Source organism: Mercenaria mercenaria, chromosome 14 (genome assembly GCF_021730395.1).
Source record: "Mercenaria mercenaria strain notata chromosome 14, MADL_Memer_1, whole genome shotgun sequence".
NCBI classification, from domain to species: Eukaryota; Metazoa; Mollusca; class Bivalvia; order Venerida; family Veneridae; genus Mercenaria; species Mercenaria mercenaria.
In genome coordinates, this window is record NC_069374.1 from 74986319 (window position 1) to 75006436 (window position 20118).

At 36.8% G+C, this 20118-nt stretch overlaps 1 protein-coding gene across 2 annotated transcripts in view; it reads right to left on the reverse strand.

The window, feature by feature from the left end:
• Window positions 1-9667: 9667 nt before the first annotated feature.
• The window catches only part of LOC123527720 (E3 ubiquitin-protein ligase TRAIP-like), a 49396-nt gene continuing 38945 nt past the window's right edge, over window positions 9668-20118 (reverse strand). For both annotated transcript variants that reach the window (XM_045307359.2, XM_045307357.2), the window contains exon 6: window positions 9668-11067. In XM_045307359.2, the coding sequence (XP_045163294.2) occupies window positions 10118-11067 (950 nt within the window). In that variant the 3' untranslated portion in view covers window positions 9668-10117. The remainder of the gene's footprint in view (window positions 11068-20118) is intronic.

A 20118-nucleotide genomic window follows, 5' to 3' on the forward strand; every position in this document is an offset into this window, starting at 1 on the left:
GTTTTCTGAAACCAATAGCCAGTTTTTGTTTTGCCTCAAATGTTGCTAAATGCAAGAAGTAATAGCTTTTACATCTTAACCAGTAGTCTGTTGCTCTTGGATTTTGTCTTAAATGGCCTGGCTACAAGCATTGACAAAATAAATGATAAGATGATCTTAGCAGTATATTGTACTTTTTTTAGACACCTTTCTTAGAATATACATACACCTTACAATAGATAAAGTGTCTGCACCGGAGACAAAAGCTGTAGGTTACCTATGTAGTATATGCTAGTGGATGAAACACAGGGGTCCTGCACATGCGTGGATTGAGTTTATTGACTTATTTTTGAGTCCTAGAGCCATAATTACGAAAAAACCCATACTAAAAGAACTACTCCCTAGACAAGGCTTTTAACTCCTCAGAGGCTATGTTTTTAACTACTTTCTTTATATGGCCAGGAATAAGAATATTATCTGCTATTTTCCCATTCAAACACTGCTTTCAGTTATTCAAATGAATTAACTTTTAAAATTACCTCAACACATTTTCATATATTTATCTGTTTTTCGACAATCCGACATTGTATCAAACAGTACACAGAGCGAATCCTAACTCTGACAACATTGCGTAACAACGAATCAAGCTATAAGCAGTCAGTAAAGTCAACATTCTGGACCTACCGTGGACAACTTTATACTGACTGACACCTTTACAATGGCTGACATCTTTAAAGCTTAAAATATAATTGCACTCTTCTAATGTCACTTCAATTAACCAAATTAACTACTGCTTTACTCAATGTGTAATGAAATTTACTTCAGAAATACCATAAAAGAAAATTTATAGTTGTTCATGAAGTAACATTATCATATTGCTAGGAAGTTCCGAACTCATCCTACATTATACCCTTTTTATGCCCCACCCCCTCCCCAACTCCAAGATATATTAGGCATAGAAAAAAACTGTTTGTTTCCAGTATTCTGACTGGCCTTGGAGAATATTTTTTTACTTTTAAACAAAAAGTTACAGAACTGCACTGTTATGCTTTAAACATGATCAGTGATGTTAGAAATCAAGTTACTGATGCTCTAAAAGCATACCCCCCTTAATTGTATTCATTTTTTTTACACAAAAATAATTTCTGAAAAGTCCCACTTAATAAAAAAAAATCAAAAAAAATAATTTTTTCTGACCTACCTACCCTTATTTTTTTGAGCATGTTACCAGAAACAATCTTTTTTTAGGCCTTATAAACACTGTCCTGCTTTAAACATTTCCATTATTGACTGCTAATAATCTGCCATGCTAAATATATCTTATATGCTTGGATTCTTTTACTTTAACATTGTCAAACAATAGTAATTTTGTAACATTTTCATTTTACTTCTAATGATGGTTGCAGGTCCCAAGATAAAAATTTCTTGTTACTCTTATCAACAAGATGGCCATGAAGGCCCTGTACTGATCACCTGACCTATTGACCTAAAGATCATCAAGATTAACATTCTGACCAATTTTCATTAAGATATGGTCATAAATGTGGCCTCTAAAGTGTTAACTAGCTTTTCCTTTAATTTGACCTGGTGACCTAGTTTTTGACCCCACATGACCCAGATTTTGAACTTGACCTAAAGATCATCAAGATTAACATTCTGACTAAGTTTCATGAAGATACAGTCATAAATGTGGCCTCTAGAGTGTTAACAAGCTTTTCATTTGATTTGACCTAGTGAACTAGTTTTTGATCCCACCTGACCCAGATTTGAATGTGATGTATAGATCATCAAGATTAACATTCTGACCAAGTTTCATTAAGATACGGTCATAAATGTGGCCTATACAGTGTTAAGTAGCTTTTCCTTTGATTTGACCTGGTGACCTAGTTTTCGATCCTACATGACCCAGATTCAAACTGGACCTTGAGCTCATCAAGATTAACACTCTAAGTTTCATGAAGATACAGTCATAAATGTGGCCGCTACTGTGTTAACAAGCTTTTCCTTTCATTTGCCCTGGTGACCTAGTTTTTGACCCCAGATGACCCAAGTTAGAAATCTCCAAGATTTTATTGAGGGTAACATTCTAAGTTTCATTAAGATTGGGCCAAAATTGTGACCTCTAGAGTGTTAGCAAGCTTTTCCTTTCATTTGACCTAGTGACCTAGTTTTGACCCTAGATGACCCAATTTCGAACTCGTCCAAGATTTTATTGAGGCTAACATTCTGACTAAGTTTCATTAAGATTGGGCCAAAATTGTGACCTCTAGAGTGTTAATAGGCTTTTCCTTTGATTTGACCTCGTGACCTAGTTTTTGACCCCGGATGACCCAATATCGAACTTGTCCCAAGATTTTATTGAGGGTAACATTCTGACCAAGTTTCATTAAGATTGGGTCAAAATTGTGACCTCTAGAGTGTTAACAGTCAAATTGTTGACGACGGACGACTGACGGACGAAGGGCGATCACAAAAGCTCACCTTTGAGCACTTCGTGCTCGGGTGAGCTAAAAATCTCGCAATGTCTGCAAAAGAAATCCTTAACATTCAGCATAAAGTATGTTCCTAAACTCAGCAGTATCAAAAATATGCACATTTTTCTTTGTCATCCCTATGTACGTTTCTAAACTGAGCAGAATAAAATAGATGTACATCTTCCGACCTGAGTTCATCTTTACTTCCTCTTTATAACTGGGATGAAGGTCATTTAACAGCTGATTAAAACTGTACATTTTGATTGGTGGATGAAAAATTCCACTGGTTTCCAAATGGAATAGATAATATTTTCATAAGGGGTGTGCAGGTGCTCCGAGCTGTATCGTTCGACAGTATAATCCGTTGCAAGGCTCCTGTGGAAATAGCTTGCAAAATGTCATAAACCTGAATCCCCTGTGGCAGAGTTCGACTCTGCCACTCTTGATATGGAGTGAGCTCCTGTAAATGATTTACAGTCCCTAGGCAACTGGTCCCCCAGTCAACTCGATTTCAAAAATGGTCATCTGCCCCCACAACCACTTTTCGACCCCTCCTTTTTAGTCTTATTTTTTGGTCAAAGTTTCCAGGTTATGATGTAAAATATGTGTTCTGTAAAATATGTCATGAAAATTTTAATTTAAAAACTACATTTTGTTTTGCTTTATAAATACCTGATCATATGTAAAAGTGCAGAGTGCATGCAGGTTTCGTAGCTTTAACTGTGTGCATTGACTAATGCGACCGATTTTTAAAGATACTTCTTATTTTATATATCACCCCTGGGTTTGAATGTTGAAAAGACAAAGTGCAGTAACTCAGTGAAAGTCAACAGAATGGAACATGAAGAAAATATGCGCATTTCCTCTTAACATTTAAGCTTCCTATGAAGTATGTAGCTGCGATGAATTCCATCCAGTAGTTGCTGAGGAATACACTAGAGGAGAAATGGTACTACAGTAAAACAAATGTTGAATAATCAAAGGGCAACAACTCAGTGAAAAACTAGAATTGTGTCCATAGGACACAGATGCCCCTACATACTGTGCCATTTTTCATATTGCAAAAACTATCAAAGGGCCATAAAAGCAGTATAAATATTCACAGAAAAAATCCTTTCTTTATGGTCATCTGCACATTAAGCGTATTCATTTGTGAAAGTTTGAAAAAAAGTAAAGGTGTTTGCAATATATATTTTTTTGAATGTCATTAGCAAGATCAAAAGAAAAAGTCGTGAAAAATAAGATTTTCATGACCTCGACTATAAAAAGGTACAGAAACTTGTCTAAATCGCCACTTGTCAACACTTGTTACAATGGCTTCTTTTGACTGTAAGAAACGTCCGCTCGATGATTCTTTCCAAACACCACCTTCAAACAAGAGGACCATGATGGTCCTGAATCGCTCACCTTCTCCACATGACCCAATTTTCATGAAGATCCATTGAAAAATATGGCTTCTAGAGAGGTCACAAGGTTTTTCTTTTATTTGACCTAATGACCTAGTTTTTGAAGGCACATGACCCAGTTTTGAACTTGACATAGATATTATCAAGGTGAACATTCTCACCAATTTTCATGAAGATCTCATGAAGAGTATGGCCTCTAGACAGGTCACAAGGTTTTTCTATTTTTATACCTACTGACCTAGTTTTGACCACACGTGACCCAGTTTCAAATTTTATGTAGATATCATCAAGGTGAACATTCGGACAAATTTTCATGAAGATCCATTGAAAAATATGGCCTCTAAAGTGGTCAAAAGGTTTTTCTATTTTTAGACCTACTGACCTAGTTTTTGACCGCAGTTGACCCAGTTTCGAACTTGACCTAGATATCATCAAGATGAATACTAAGACCAACTTTCATACAGATCCCATGAGAAATATGGCCTCTAGAGAGGTCACAAGGTTTTTTTATTATTTGACCTACTGACCTAGTTTATGACTACACGTGACCCAGTTTCGAACTTGACCTAGATATCATCAAGATGAACATTCTGACCAATTTTCATGAAGATTCATTGAAAAATATGGCCTCTAGAGAGGTCACAAGGTTTTTTCTATTTTTAGACCTACTGACCTAGTTTTTGACTGCAGTTGACCCAGTTTCAAACTTGACCTAGATATCATCAAGATGAACATTCAGACCAACTTTCATACAGATCCCATCAAAAATATGGCCTCTAGAGAGGTCACACGGTTTTTCTATTATTTGATCTACTGACCTAGTTTTTGAAGCATGTGACCCAGTTTCGAACCGGACCTAGATATAATCAAGCTGAACATTCTGATCAATTTTCATGAAGATCCATTGAAAAGTACGGCGCCTAGAGAGGTCACAAGGTTTTTCTATTTTTAGACCTACTGACCTAGTTTTAGACCGCAGTTGACCCAGTTTCGAACTTGACCTAGATATCATCAAGATGAACATTCAAACCAACTTTCATACAGATCCCATGAAAAATATGGCCTCTAGAGAGGTCACAAGGTTTTTCTATTATTTGACCTACTGACCTAGTTTTTGACCGCAGTTGACCCAGTTTCGAACTTGACCTAGATATCATCAAGATGAACATTCAGACCAACTTTCATACAGATCCCATGAAAAATATGGCCTCTAGAGAGGTCACAAGGTTTTTCTATTATTTGACCTACTGACCTAGTTTTTGAAGGCACATGACCCAGTATCGAACTTAACCTAGATATCATCAAGGTGAACATTCTGACCAATTTTTATGAAGATCCATTGAAAAGTACAGCCTCTAGAGAGGTCACAAGGTTTTTCTATTTTTAGACCTACTGACCTAGTTTTTGATGGCACGTGACCCACTTTCGAACTTGACCTAGATATCATCAAGTTGAACGTTCTGACCAATTTTCATGAAGATCTTGTGTAACATATGGCCTCTAGAGAGGTCACAAGGTTTTTCTATTTTTAGACCTACTGACCTAGTTTTTGATGGCACGTGACCCACTTTCGAACTTGACCTAGATATCATCAAGGTGAACGTTCTGATCAATTGTCATGAAGATCTTGTGAAATATATGGCCTCTAGAGAGGTCACAAGGTTTTTCTATTTTTAGACCTACTGACCTAGTTTTTGAAGGCACGTGACCCAGTTTCGAACTTGACCTAGATATCATCAAGGTGAACATTCTGACCAACTTTCATAAAGATCCCATGAAAATTGTGACCTCTAGAGTGGTCACAAGCAAAAGTTTACGCACGGACGCACGGACGGACGGACGACGGACGCCGCGCGATCACAAAAGCTCACCTTGTCACTTTGTGACAGGTGAGCTAAAAAGGCTAAAATCAGACATTTTAATGAATCTTGGAAAACAAACAATGCTTGGCTTCGCTTTGATCAAGAAGCAGGATTAATGTTTTGTGATATGTGCATCAAAATTCAAAACTCAAACCCGTTCACATCAGGCTCTGCTATTCTAAAGAAGGATTCTGTGACTAAACACGCTAAAACTAAAGGTAATGATCATAAATCAATGATCATTTTGTTTTGTTTCTTTTTAAGAAAATGAAATTACCGATTTTTTAATTTAGGGTTTCATAAAATTCAAAACTATTTTTTTTTAACTTTCAGAACATTTGAAAGCTGTAGAAGCATCAAAGAGTCTGCTTACATGAAAACTGCACATGAAAGCGCAACTACCAAAAGCGAGTCTGCTGTAACATCAGCTCTGAAGAATGTTTATTTTGCTGCCAAACAGAACATGGCTAGTTCTGCAGTACCTGCTTTGAATGCTCTTTGTATAAGTCAGGGTGTAACACAGTTATGTGATCTTCGTGTAGATAGCCGTATTACATATGAACATAATGAGAGTGTAACCGAGTTTCAGGAAGCTGTATCTGATGTACTTAGACTTGATCTCAGTACCAAAATTCAAAATTCGGGGAAGTTCAGCTTAATGCTAGATGAAAGCACTGATATTTCTGTTTACCAAAACTTGATCATTTACATTTGTTTGTTAGAACGTGATTGCTTTGGCACAGTGTCTCCACAAACATATTTTTTGGCTATCAATCGACTTGAAAGGGCAAATTCTGAATCCATCTATTTGAAAACTATTGAGTTACTGGGCAAAAAGGGGATCAAAATTTCTGAACTGTGGTGTCAGTTCAGATGGGGCTTCAGTCATGACTGGTCATAAGTCGGGTGTTGTCACTCGTTTTAAGAAAACTGTCCCGGGGGTTCTTGCTACACACTGCATTGCACACAGGTTAGCCCTTAGCTGCTGCAGTAGTGCTGATAACATACCCTATTTGGTTAAGTTCCAGGAGATTTTGAACTCTGTTTATAAGTACTTCAAGAACTCCCCCAAAAACATGGCCACACTGTCTGCCATTCAGACTGTACTTCAGGGTCGGACAGTCAGATTTAAGGAAGTCTTCCATACCCGTTGGTTAAGCTTTGAGGGGTCTGTTGATGCTTTGGTCACGAATTATTCCAGCCTCTTGTCAGTATTCTTAGAGGAGAGTTCGGGAAAAGCTCTCTCCCTCTATAAGCCTATTTCTACATACAAGTTTTTGTATGTATCCCATTTCTTGTGTGATGCTCTTAAACCACTGGCCATTTTGTCAAAAATGTATCAAAAGAAGGATCTGACATATTCAGAGATTTCTCCCCTTCTTTCCTCTACAATTGGTACCCTTGAGGATCTGCGTGACAACAGATCTGGTCACATGTTAGGAAATTTCCTGAAGGTTACTCCCCAGGAACCTAAACTTGATGAGGCTGGTCTCTGCACTTTTGAATTTGAAGGTCACACTATAAGGGATAGCCAAAAGCAAAGGACTGAATCACATAGCGTATGCAGTCAATTTGTTGATGGCATGGTCAAAAACCTTAATTCCAGATTTTCTGACAACAGCGATGGGGCTGTTCTTACCTCCATGAGCAATGTATTTGATCCTTTGCTCAAGGTCTGTGACGTATCTGGTGACCTAGATACTGTCTCTGAGTATCTAGATACCACTGGGTTTGAGGGTTCTAGGTCAGAACTCACTAGCTTTACTAACTTTGCCAGAGCCAGCCATAACAATGGCAATAAGTCTGTTACTGACATCACTTCAGTGGCAAATTTGGCTATTAAAAATAAGGACTCTTTTCCAGCATCTGCTGAAGTAGCTGAAAGATTGTTAGTGCTGCCTGTGTCAACAGCTGACTGCGAGCGTGGTTTCAGCAAGCAGAACATTATTAAAACTTCCTTAAGAAATGGACTTAGTGAGTCAAACTTGGACAATTTGATGACTATTTCAATTGATGGACCTGAGATGTCCAAATTTGACTTTAAAAGTGCGTTTAAAATGTGGTCAAGCAAAAAGACTCGCCGTATTCTTCAGTGATGGATTGACTTTAAAAGGCTGTGATTAAGTGATTATTATGTGATAAAATCAATGAGATAGCTTTCAGAGAATGTGAATACTTGAAGAGATTGACTTGTGATTGTTATAATTTAAGTTACAAAAAGATGTTAAATTCATACTGATACAATGTAGTTCAGTTGATGATTAAATATTTATTTATTGAAAATTAAATGAAGTAGTTTAAATCACATACAGATTTGTTTTCAATAATGAACAGTTTGTATGTCTTACAAGTAAAGAGTGAATTTGAAATGTTATCCCAGGTTGGTTTTACCAAATTAACCAACATAGGACAACATTTTAAAATACACTTTTTGCTTTGGAGGTATACATACTTTCATTTTCCAGGCAATATGTTCTCAAAATGAATAGTTTGTATGTCTTTAAAAGTTAAGAATAAATTTGAAATGTAATCCTGTATTGGTTTTACCAAAGTTACCAACACAGGACTACATTTTAAAATGCAAAACTTGCTTTAAAGGTATACACACTTTCATTCAAAAGTCCCCCTATACAGCTAAAATATCACCATTTGCTTACGGGAAGTGAAAAAACTTTCAACGCGCCGCGGGAAGGGAAACCTCTCCAGCACCCTCCCAACCATTCCTGAAAACAGGTGGCTCCAACTTTTTTCAGCCCAGTGTGGGCCCTGGGCATCCTTGGCGATACAAAGCAACCCAAGTCCAAAACGAGGTCAAGTTCAAGATCAAGGTCAAACTGAGGTCAGGTGATGTCTGAAGATGAGGAATGGTCACAGGTTACATCTGCATTAGTATCAAGTCATTCTAGTTAGGGGTATTGATGCTGGACGAAACGGTCCCATTTGGTTAACTTCGTACGGACGTACGCACGAACCGACGGACGGACAGGACAATTACTATACACCTCCCGCATCAGTAGATGCCGGGGGCATAAAAATCATCCAACCAGAACAGGAAAATAATATGTGCATCTCCTCTTCGTGAAATTCCAACCAGTGGTTGCTGAGAAATATTTTGGGCAAGAATTTGCAGGCCAGAGAGACGAACGGATTGACGAAGTGGCGACTACATGCTTTCCCATCAGGGGGCATTATAAACATCAATATCCGTAAAATAAAAATATCAGTATTTATTATATACCTATATAAAGTCTGTAAAAAATCGGCTTGTATTTCACAATTAAATATGAACAGACAGACAAAAATTCCGTATTGTACCTTTTAAATTCCGTATTGTACCTTCCGTATTGTATGCTGCCGGACTATTTTCATTAATATGCATGACTCAACACATTTCTATAAATAGCACACATAAAAACTTCACTAAGTTCCATTTATTATCGATAAACATTGAAGATTTCATTCAAGAACATACAAGAATCAAAATGGTAAAGGGTCATTATAACAGTAGCTAGATCTGGGACTTTGTATTCGGCTCTCGTAGATTTTGCAAGGTCGGATTTTCATTAATATGCATGACTCGACACATTTCTATAAATAGCACACATAAAAACTTCACTAAGTTCCATTTATTATCGATGAACATTGAAGATTTCGCTCAAGAACATACAAGAATCAAAAGGGTCATTATAACAGTAGCTAGATCTGGGACTTTGTATTCGGCTCTCGTAGATTTTGCAAGGTCGGATCACACTCGGCGCTTGCGCGCCTCGTGAGATCCGATCTAGCAAAATCCACTCGAGCCGAATACTGCATCCCAGATCAAGCTACTGTTATAATAACCCTATTATATTAACCTCGAAGATGATATGAAGTATTTACATTAACTAATTCACTCTTCTTTACTATCAGAGTTTTAGCATTCTGTCTAAAAGTAAAACTCATTAAATCATTTCTATTTACTTTTAATTGGCAAATAATTGGCAATTTCAACTTAAAATTTGAAAATGTATCTGGGTATACGCTCATATTTGGTCATTTGCTGACTTCTTTTACTGATATCTGATTTCAAATTTAATCACACATATTTTAATCTAACATATTAAGAAATATAAAATACATGCAGTGCCAACCTAACAGGTGACTAATATTACCTCTGACAGTAATATTATTAAATTTTGATGGTAAAAATATTAAACTTTCACAATCCAATAAATATGCACTTCTGTCTTCATACATGCTCCATATTTCATTTAGAATATAAAACCTGAGCTTTGGCACTGACAGCAGAACTTGCTTACAAAGCTGGACAAAGCAATTAAACCACAGAACTGGGATGATACTTCTTTGACGTAGAATAGAGTCATTGGTCTTTATATAACTTAAATAATTATTTCCTCTAGTCATCAAGTATAATGAAATGATCAAGCTTTGGCAACAACGGTGTTTTACTGAACTTAGTTAGCTTACTCTGACTTGAACTTTTCTTGACCGCTGGTTTCTTAAACGGGTGTCCAATAGGATTAATGTGAGTGGTATGACCACCAAGTCCGTCATATCCTTTCTGCACGACACTTCGCTGATTTTTACTACGTTCACCAAGTTCTCGCTTCTTAAATATATTCATTGACGCTAATGTTGATATAGAATTTGAATCTTTAATTGCACTTTCACTTTTAAAGCGTTTCAATTTTTGAGCATTTTTCTCGGCAGCTGATGTTATTTTCAGATATTTTGTCTGTTTTTGATTTTCTATGTCATCACTGTCACGAGACCTTTTCTGAGATTTACCAAACGATCTGTCTGACAAATCAGTATCACAGGAAGCTTGAGGTTGAGTCTGTGTGGACAGTGGTTGCGTACTTTTTACTGGAGATGCAAACAGATCTGGCGTCATATCCAAGTCTATGTTTTGGCTACTTTCTGGGTATCCCAATTTTGGAGTTGAAGCTGAAAATGCCTGCATTTTCCAACTTTCATCCATTAGATTTGTAAAACTAGAACTTTCTTTACTGGTACCAGGACTTAGTGCTGACTTTAATTTATCCCGTAACTTGCTATTTTTCTTTTTCAAAATTTCCACCTCCTTTTCAGAAAGCTTCAAATCACCTTCAGAGCGTTCTAACTGCTCCTGATATGTCTGACACTGTTTCATCAAGTCACTTATTTTCTTGTTTTTTGACATATCATTTAATTGTATTTTTTCGTAATGCTCTTTCATCTGACGCTTTTCCAATTTGAGTTTCTCAAATTCTCGTTTCAGGAATGCTACTTGTCTTGACAAATGTTGTACCGCACTGCTACCCTCACCAGCGCTGGAAATTACGTCCGCCGCGTCAGACTCAGCACCTTCAATAATGATAGAACCTCTTTTTGTAAAAAAAAACTCTAAATACCTATTAATATTCTGTAAACAGATACAGCTTATATTTCACAAATAAAAACAAACTGCTAGAAATATAAATACATACAGAACTAAGTGGAAATCTGATTCCTTATCATGGCCGGCCACAGACTACTTTCTCGAGTATTCATGATCAGTTAAATAAATAGTTCTTTGTTTTGGCCGATATTAACAAATCCTATTTAGAGATGTATCAAAAAAAAGGTCACTTTAACAACAGCTTCATCTGAAATACATTTTTACAGACGCTTGATAAAACAAGAGGACCATCATGGTCCTGAATCACTCACCTGTCCCCACATGACCCAGTTTTGAACTGAGTATGACATCGTTTTTTCTATTATTTAACACAGTGACCTAGTTTTTGAGCTCATGTGACCTAGTTTTGATCTTGACCTAGACATCATCAAGATAAAATTCTGACCAATTTTCATGAAGATCCATTGAAAAATATGGCCTCTATAGAGAGGTCACAACATTTTTCTATTATTTGACCTAACGACCTAGTTTTTGACCACACGTGAACCACTTTCAAAATATACCAAGATATCATCAAGGTGAACATTCTGACCAATTTTCATGAAGATCCATTGAAAAATATGGCCTCTAGAGATGTCACAAGGTTTTCTATTTTTAGACCTACTGGCCTAGTTTTTGACCGCATGTGACCCACTTTCAAATCTGAACTAGATATCATCAAAGTGAACATTCAGACCAATGTTCATGAAGATCCATTGAAAAATATGGCCTCTAGAGAGGTCACAAGGTTTTCTATTCTTAGACCTACTGACCTAGTTTTGGACCGCATGTGACCCAGTTTTGAACTTGACCTAGATATCATCAAGGTGAACATTCTGACCAATTTTCATGAAGATCCATTGAAAAATATGGCCTCTAGAGAGGTCACAAGGATTTTCTATTTTTAGACCTACTGACCTAGTTTTTGATGGCACGTGACCCAGCTTCGAATTTGACCTAGATATCATCAAGATGAACATTCTGACCAACTTTCATAAAGATCCCATGAAAAATGTGACCTCTAGAGTGGTCACAAGCAGAAGTTTACAGGAAGGACGCACACATGCGCCGATGGACAGACGCCATGCGCATGTGACCTACTTTCGATCTTGACCTAAATATCATCAAGATGAACATTCTGACCAATTTTCATGAAGATCCATTGAAAAATATGGCCTCTAGGGAGGTCACAAGGTTTTTCTAGTTTTAGATCTACTGACCTAGTTTTGGACCGCACGTGACGCACCGATGGACAGACGCCATGCGCATGTGACCTACTTTCGAACTTGACCTAGACATCATCAAGATGAACATTATGACCAATTTTCATGAAGATCCATTGAAAAATATGGCCTCTAGGGAGGTCACAAGGTTTTTCTACTTTTAGACCTACTGACCTAGTTTTGGACCGCACGTGACCTTGTTTCGAACCTGACCTAGATATCATCAAGATGAACATTCTGACCAACTTTCATAAAGATCCCATGAAAAATGTGACCTCTAGAGTGGTCACAAGCAAAAGTTTACAGACGCACGGACGTGACTGGCGAGCTAAAAACAAGTTGTTTCTCTCAATGACTTCTAGAAAATCGTATAAAATTTCATAAATATAGCTCTCTACATCAAACTGAACACTCAAAACAGACCAATACATATTAAAGTGTTATTTGCCTTCCCATTAAAATACAGGCCCTGACATTAACAAAAAGATTCTTAAACTAGAAGATGCTTTTGTTTGTTTGTTTGTTTTGGGTTTAACGCCGTTTTTCAACAGTATTTCAGTCGTGTAATGGTGGGCAGTTAAGCGTATGGCTCCTCCAATGCATAGTCATATAGGCAAGCAGTCAATAGGGGACAGGAGTCAAAGTCAAAGAGACAATGATGGTTGGCTTCAATAGGGATCATCATCTACTTGGCATGTCCAATCAACCCACTAAGTTTCAACAGTCTGGGCCTAGTGGTTCTCAAGTTATGAATTGGAAATGATTTTCCATGTTCAGGCCCCTGAGACCTTGACCTTTGATCGCGTGACCCCAAAATCAGAAGGGGTCATCTATTCTTCATGTCCATTCATCCTAATAAGTTTCAACATTCTGGGTCAAGTGGTTCTCAAGTTAATGACTGGAAAGAGTTTTCTATGTTCAGTCCCCTGTGACCTTGACCTTTGATGGAGTGCCCAAAAAACAATAGCGGTCATCTACTCTGTAAGTCCTATCACCCAATGAAGTTTGAAGGTTCTAGGTTAAATGGTTCTCAAGTTATTGACCGGAAATTGTTTTCCATTTTCTGTCTGCTGTGACCTTGACCTTTAAGAGTGACCCCAAAATCAATAGGGGTCATGTACTCTGCATGTCCAATCATCCTATGAAGTTTCAACATTTTGGGTCAAGTGGTTCTCAAGTTACTGGCCGGAAATGGTTTTCCATGTTCAGGCCCCTGTGACCTTGACCTTTAATAGAGTGATCCCACAATCAAAAAGGGTCATCTACTCTGCATGTCCAATCATCCTATGAAGTTTCAACATTCTGAGTCAAGTGGTTCTCAAGTTACTGGCCGGAAATTGTTTTTCATGTTCAGGCCCCTGTGACCTAAACCTTAAGTACAGTGACCTTCAAAATCAGTAGAGGTCATCTACTCTGCAACATCAATCACCCTAAAAAGTTTTAACATTCTGGGTCAAGTGGTTCTCAAGTTACTGACCGGAAATGGTTTTCCATGCTCAGGCCCCTGTGATCTTGACCTTTCATGGAGTGACCCCAAAAACAACAGGGGTCGTCTACTCTAAATATAAGCCCTGCCACCTTATGAGGTTTGAAGCTTCGAGGTCAAATGGTTCTCCAGTTATTGATCGGAAATGAAGTGTGACAAAAACGGACGGACAGGGCAAAAACAATGTCTCCCCCAGTGACGGGGAGACATAATTATATTGAGATATCACTAAAGGTGATACATACCCCCGCTAAAGCCATGTTTCAGAAGTTTATAATAGCAATAAATATAATTCAGGGGACGAAAACTCCAATCGTCTGCTTGTATTGACAAGCAAAAATGGCCTGAGGACAAGTAGAATTTTCTTTTAGGTTGTCCTGCAGGACAAGTGCATTTTCCCAGTAGGAATTAGTACCCATTAATCAGCCCTTCATTGATAAAATAACTGATTATATCTCGTATCCAAAATTAAACCGACATCGGAGAGGTGAAAGTGATTCAAGGTCAATGACCTCAAGCACTCAACCATGGAGGCCCCTTATGTGAGCTAAAAATGGTGCAAATGAGTACTTCTAATTAAAAGAAAAATAACTTTATGCAATAATTAACATGATATATTACAGACGTTTTGTTTGTTTGTTTTGGGTTGGTTTAATGCCGTTTTTCAGCAGTATTTCAGTTATCTAACGGCGGGCAGTTAACCTAACCAGTGTTCCTGGATTCTATACCAGTACAAACCTGTTCTCCTCAAGTAACTGCCAACTTCCCCCCCCATCAATCAGAGGTGGAGGACGAATGATTTCAGAGACAATATCTTTTATCAAATTGTCACAGAGAACATATGGCCCACCTGATTATCTAACTCACGACCCCGCAATCACTCGGCGCTCTCCCTACTGAGCTAAGTAGATGTTAGTACATTGTATGTGTTTATTGTGATTCAAGTCCATTTGAGAACACTTCGGGACAGCAATGATGATCATTTGTACATGATCATTAACTGAAATGCACCAAACAATTTTGACCAGTGTTTTTTCAATGGTGTGAGCACAAGCAAAACAATATGTTTGGTATGTTTCTAAAATATTACAAGCAGCAAATCCAATAAACAACTTTTTCATTTGGTCAGGCCTTATTAATGCTATTCCAAGACTGACGTCTTATCAAGAAAATATTAATACCATAATGTCTATTTAAATTGAGATTCTTCAATAAGATACTGCAATGTGTGCAATTCATTCAGTTTTTGCTTGGTGATATTTCCATCAAATGAAGTAATTTCATTTAAATACTTCATAACATGCGTGGCAAAATTGTAACACTAAACATAAAAACATGTCAACTAGCTTCATTTAAATTTTAATTTGTTGTATATTGATACTTCAAAACTGTATGAAAGCCGATATTAACATAATAATATTTTTTATTTCAATATTCCGTCAGAAATATTCACAATAACTTATTAACTATGCATCCCACTCACCACCTGAGCCATTTTCACAGAAGTGACTCAAACTTTTTTTAATATGGCTATTCTTATGTATAATTCTTATAACTGTGAAATCATTTAATTTCGTATCATGAAATTTTCATGGGTATTGTCAAAATGGCTGTGATTTGTGGGTTTGAACATTTGGATATAAATTGAACATCACATGGATTTACTATCGTGGATTGACAGAAGTGACTCAAACTTTTTTTAATACGGCTATTCTTATGTATAAATCTTATTACTGTGAAATCATTTAATATTGTGGCACGAAATTTCGTGGGGCCGTAATAAAAAAATTATTTGCGGTAATGCAAATAATTTGTGTGGGTGGGTAGGTAGGTAGGGAATTTTGTTTTGCATATAATCATATAGGGGAAAAAGTGTTGCCAGTCTGGCCAGATAAAGAAGTTGGGGCACAGCAATTTTCACGGGTAAGCTGTTTTACTGCAAACAAATGGTTTTTTAACAATAGCCTGGTTACGGCCAAACTGGCTGTGAATTTGTGGGTTTCAACATTTTGGAGATAAACTGAATGGGAGCTTCATTTCATCATTGGAATTTAATATCGTGGATTGACTCATATCCATGAAGAGTCAAAAATGAATATTAATGGCTTCGCAGTATGGTTTTTTTGGGTTCTTTTAGCGGCTGAGATCATTTTTTTAAGATTACGATTATCAAACTGTCAAACTTTAACTCAGCCTAAGCAAGTGTGAAAACTTTCACAACAATAAGTTTGTTTCTGTGTTTTATTGCATACTGTGAAATAATTTATTTTGATGGGCAATAAAAAATTGCGGTTTGTCTATTTCAAGGGGATACAAATTTGTGAATTTTAAATGACCATTGGTACTAAATTTTGTTGACTGTTGCAACCATAAAATCCAGAAAACTAGCCGCCTCTACCCCCTCCTGCCCAAAAGAGAAAATAAATAGTTTTACAGTGCGCACTTGTCTATGTCCTTGGACACTGCAGCAGGAACAAGATGGCTTTCTCATTTCAGAATTTCTATTCAAGTTTTGATTTCTTTCTGTCTAGTTTTTTTGTTTTGTTTTCATTTTTTTGTTATAAACAGGATGTGTTTGTAAAACACGCATGCCCTACATGATGGCCTCTCCTGATCACTATGACCTTTGTCCTTTGACCTATTGACCCTAAAAACAATAGGGTCATCCACTGACCACAGGCAATCATCCTATGAAGTTAGACGCCTGTAGGACAAACAGTTCTCCAGTTATCGATCTGAAACCATTTTCAGTCTCAAGGTCACTGCGACCCTGACCTTTGACCTATTGACTGCACATCAACAGGGGTCATCTACTGACCACAGGCAATCATCCTATGAAGTTAGACTCATGCAGGTCAAAGCGTTCTTCAGATTTTCTAGGTATAAAAAGGGCCATAATTCTGACAAATTGCAGGTTAGAGTTATGGTTCTTGTCCTACACATTCCCCTAATGATGATAAACAAGTGTGCAAAGTTTCAAAGCTGTAGCCCTTATATTTTTTGAGAAAAGGTGACAAACAAAACAACTAACCAAGAAAATCAAATTTTTTAAGTCCAAAAAGGGCCATAATTCTGATAAAATGCAGGTGAGAGTTACGGTTCTTGGCCTACAAAGTCCCCTAATGATGACACAAGTGCGCAAAGTTTCAAAGCTGTAGCTCTTACAGTTTTTGAGAAAAGGTGACCTAAACAAAGATTTTAAACAAGAAACTCAAATTTTCTAAGTACAAAAAGGACCATAATTCTGGCAAAATGCAAAACAGAGTTATGGTTCTTGGCCTACATAGTCCCCTGATGATGATAAACAGTGTGCAAAGTTTCAAAGCTGTAGCTCTTAATGGTTTTTGAGAAAAGGTGGACATAAACAAAAATTTTAATGAACGCCAACGCCAGCACTGATTATCAAGTGATGACAATACCTTGTAGAATTTTTTAAAAAATCAGACGAGCTAAAAAGAGACAGTAACTCCATATATCATGTGTTTTAGGTAGAAGACCTGTAAAGGCAATTTACGTATTATTGTCTTTCGAGCACCACTTTCCACACCTGCCTAGGAATGCTTAAACAGCATACTGAGTATATCTGATTGAACAGTTATAATTGCAGATTCTCATTTCAGGTCCACTAACTTAAGACAGACTGAAAGACATTGTTATAGCAATAAACAAGAGCACCGCCTTGCGGGTGCTGACGCTCATCTGATTTTTTTTGTGTAATAGAAATATTGTCCTACCCATGATTTTCTAAGTCTAAAAAGGGCCATCATTCTTGCAAAAAGCAGTATAGAGTTATGTTTCTTGATGTACAGTGTTCACTTATGATGGTGAAAAACTGTTGCAAGTTTTTAAGCAATAGCTTTGATAGTTTATGAGAAAAGTTGACTTAAACATAATACTCAACCAAGAAAATGATTTTCTAAGTCCAAAAGGGGCAATAATTATTGCAAAAAGCAGGATGGAGTTATGTTGCGTGCTGTACAGGGTCAGCTTATGATGGTGAACAAGTGTTGCAAGTTTCAAAGCAATAGCTTTGATAGTTTAAGAGAAAAAGTTGACCTAAACATAAAACTTAACCAAGAAATCTGATATTTTCTAAGTCCAAAAGGGGCCATAAATCTTGCAAAAAGCAGGACGGAGTTTTGATTCTTGCTGTACAGGGTCAACTTATGATGGTGAACAAGTGTTGCAAGTTTTAAAGCAATAGCTTTGATCGTTTAGGATAAAAGCTGACCTAAACATAAAACTTAACCAAGAAAACTGATTTTCTAAGTCCAAAAGGGGCAATAAATCTTGCAAAAAGCAAGATGGAGTTATGTTTCTTGATGTACAGGGTCTGCTTAAGATGGTGAACAAGTATTCCAAGTTTCAAAGCAATAGCTTTGATAGTTTAGGAGAAAAGTTGACCTAAACATAAAACTTAACCAAGAAATCTGATATTTTCTAAGTACAAAAAGGGGCCATAAATCTTGCAAAAAGCAAGATGGAGTTATGTTTCTTGCTATACAGGGTCAGTTTATGATGGTGAACAAGTATTCCAAGTTTCAAAGCAATAGCTTTGATAGTTTAGGAGAAAAGCTGACCTAAACATAAAACTTAACCAGGCAACACCGACGCAGACGCCGACAACCGCTCAAGTGATGACAATAACTCATCATTTTTTTTCAAAAAATCAGATGAGCTAACAAGAGCACCGCCTTGCGGGTGCTGACGCTCATCTGATTTTTTTTGTATAATAGAAATATTGTCCTACCCATGATTTTCTAAGTCTAAAAAGGGCCATCATTTTTGCAAAAAGCAGGATAGAGTTATGTTTCTTGATGTACAGTGTCCACTTATGATTGTGAAAAACTGTTGCAAGTTTTAAAGCAATAGCTTTGATAGTTTATGAGAAAAGTTGCCTTAAACATAATACTCAACCAAGAAAATGATTTTCTAAGTCCAAAAGGGGCAATAATTATTGCAAAAAGCAGGATGAAGTTATGTTGCTTGCTGTACAGGGTCAGCTTATGATGGTGAACAAGTGTTGCAAGTTTCAAAGCAGTAGCTTTGATAGTTTAAGAGAAAAAGTTGACCTAAACATAAAACTTAACCAAGAAATCTGATATTTTCTAAGTCCAAAAGGGGCCATAAATCTTGCAAAAAGCAGGATGGAGTTATGTTTCTTGCTGTACAGGGTCAGCTTATGATGGTGAACAAGTGTTGCAAGTTTCAAAGCAGTAGCTTTGATAGTTTAAGAGAAAAAGTTGACCTAAACATAAAACTTAACCAAGAAATCTGATATTTTCTAAGTCCAAAAGGGGCCATAAATCTTGCAAAAAGCAGGATGGAGTTATGTTTCTTGCTGTACAGGGTCAGCTTATGATGGTGAACAAGTGTTGCAAGTTTTAAAGCAATAGCTTTGATAGTTTAGGATAAAAGCTGACCTAAACATAAAACTTAACCAAGAAAACTGATTTTCTAAGTCCAAAAGGGGCAATAATTCTTGCAAAAAGCAAGATGGAGTTATGTTTCTTGATGTACAGGGTCTGCTAATGATTGTGAACAAGTATTCCAAGTTTCAAACTAATAGCTTTGATAGTTTAGGAGAAAAGTTGACCTAAACATAAAACTTAACCAAGAAATCTGATATTTTCTAAGTACAAAAGAGGCCATAAATCTTGCAAAAAGCAAGATGGAGTTATGTTTCTTGCTATATAGGGTCAGCTTATGATGGTGAACAAGTCTTCCAAGTTTCAAAGCAATAGCTTTGATAGTTTAGGAGAAAAGCTGACCTAAACATAAAACTTAACCAGGCAACGCCGACGCCGATGCCGACAACCGCTCAAGTGATGACAATAACTCATCATTTTTTTTCAAAAAATCAGATGAGCTAAAAATGGACGTAACTCTGTCTGGAGCTATGATATGAGTGTACCTGTGTTTCAGTAAGGATTTTCTCATGGTATGCTGCATTGCACATGTTAATAAATGTATAGTATGTCTGGTGAATTTCTAAAATACAGAACTATATGTTTAATTCGAGATAGTAGATTAGAATTAAATATTTTGAAGAACGGTTATCGGAATTAAATACAATTTTAATAATCTTGTGAAAATATTATGAAATCATGAGTACGTGTGGGGGAACTAATATTCCTGGATTTCACAGTTGCATCAATTAACAAAATTAAACCCAAACAAACACATAAAATTTTCTCACTCTATCTTCAAAACTTGAAATAAAACAAGTTTTCATGCCAAGGAAATCCAGTAAACTCCACAGCAAACAT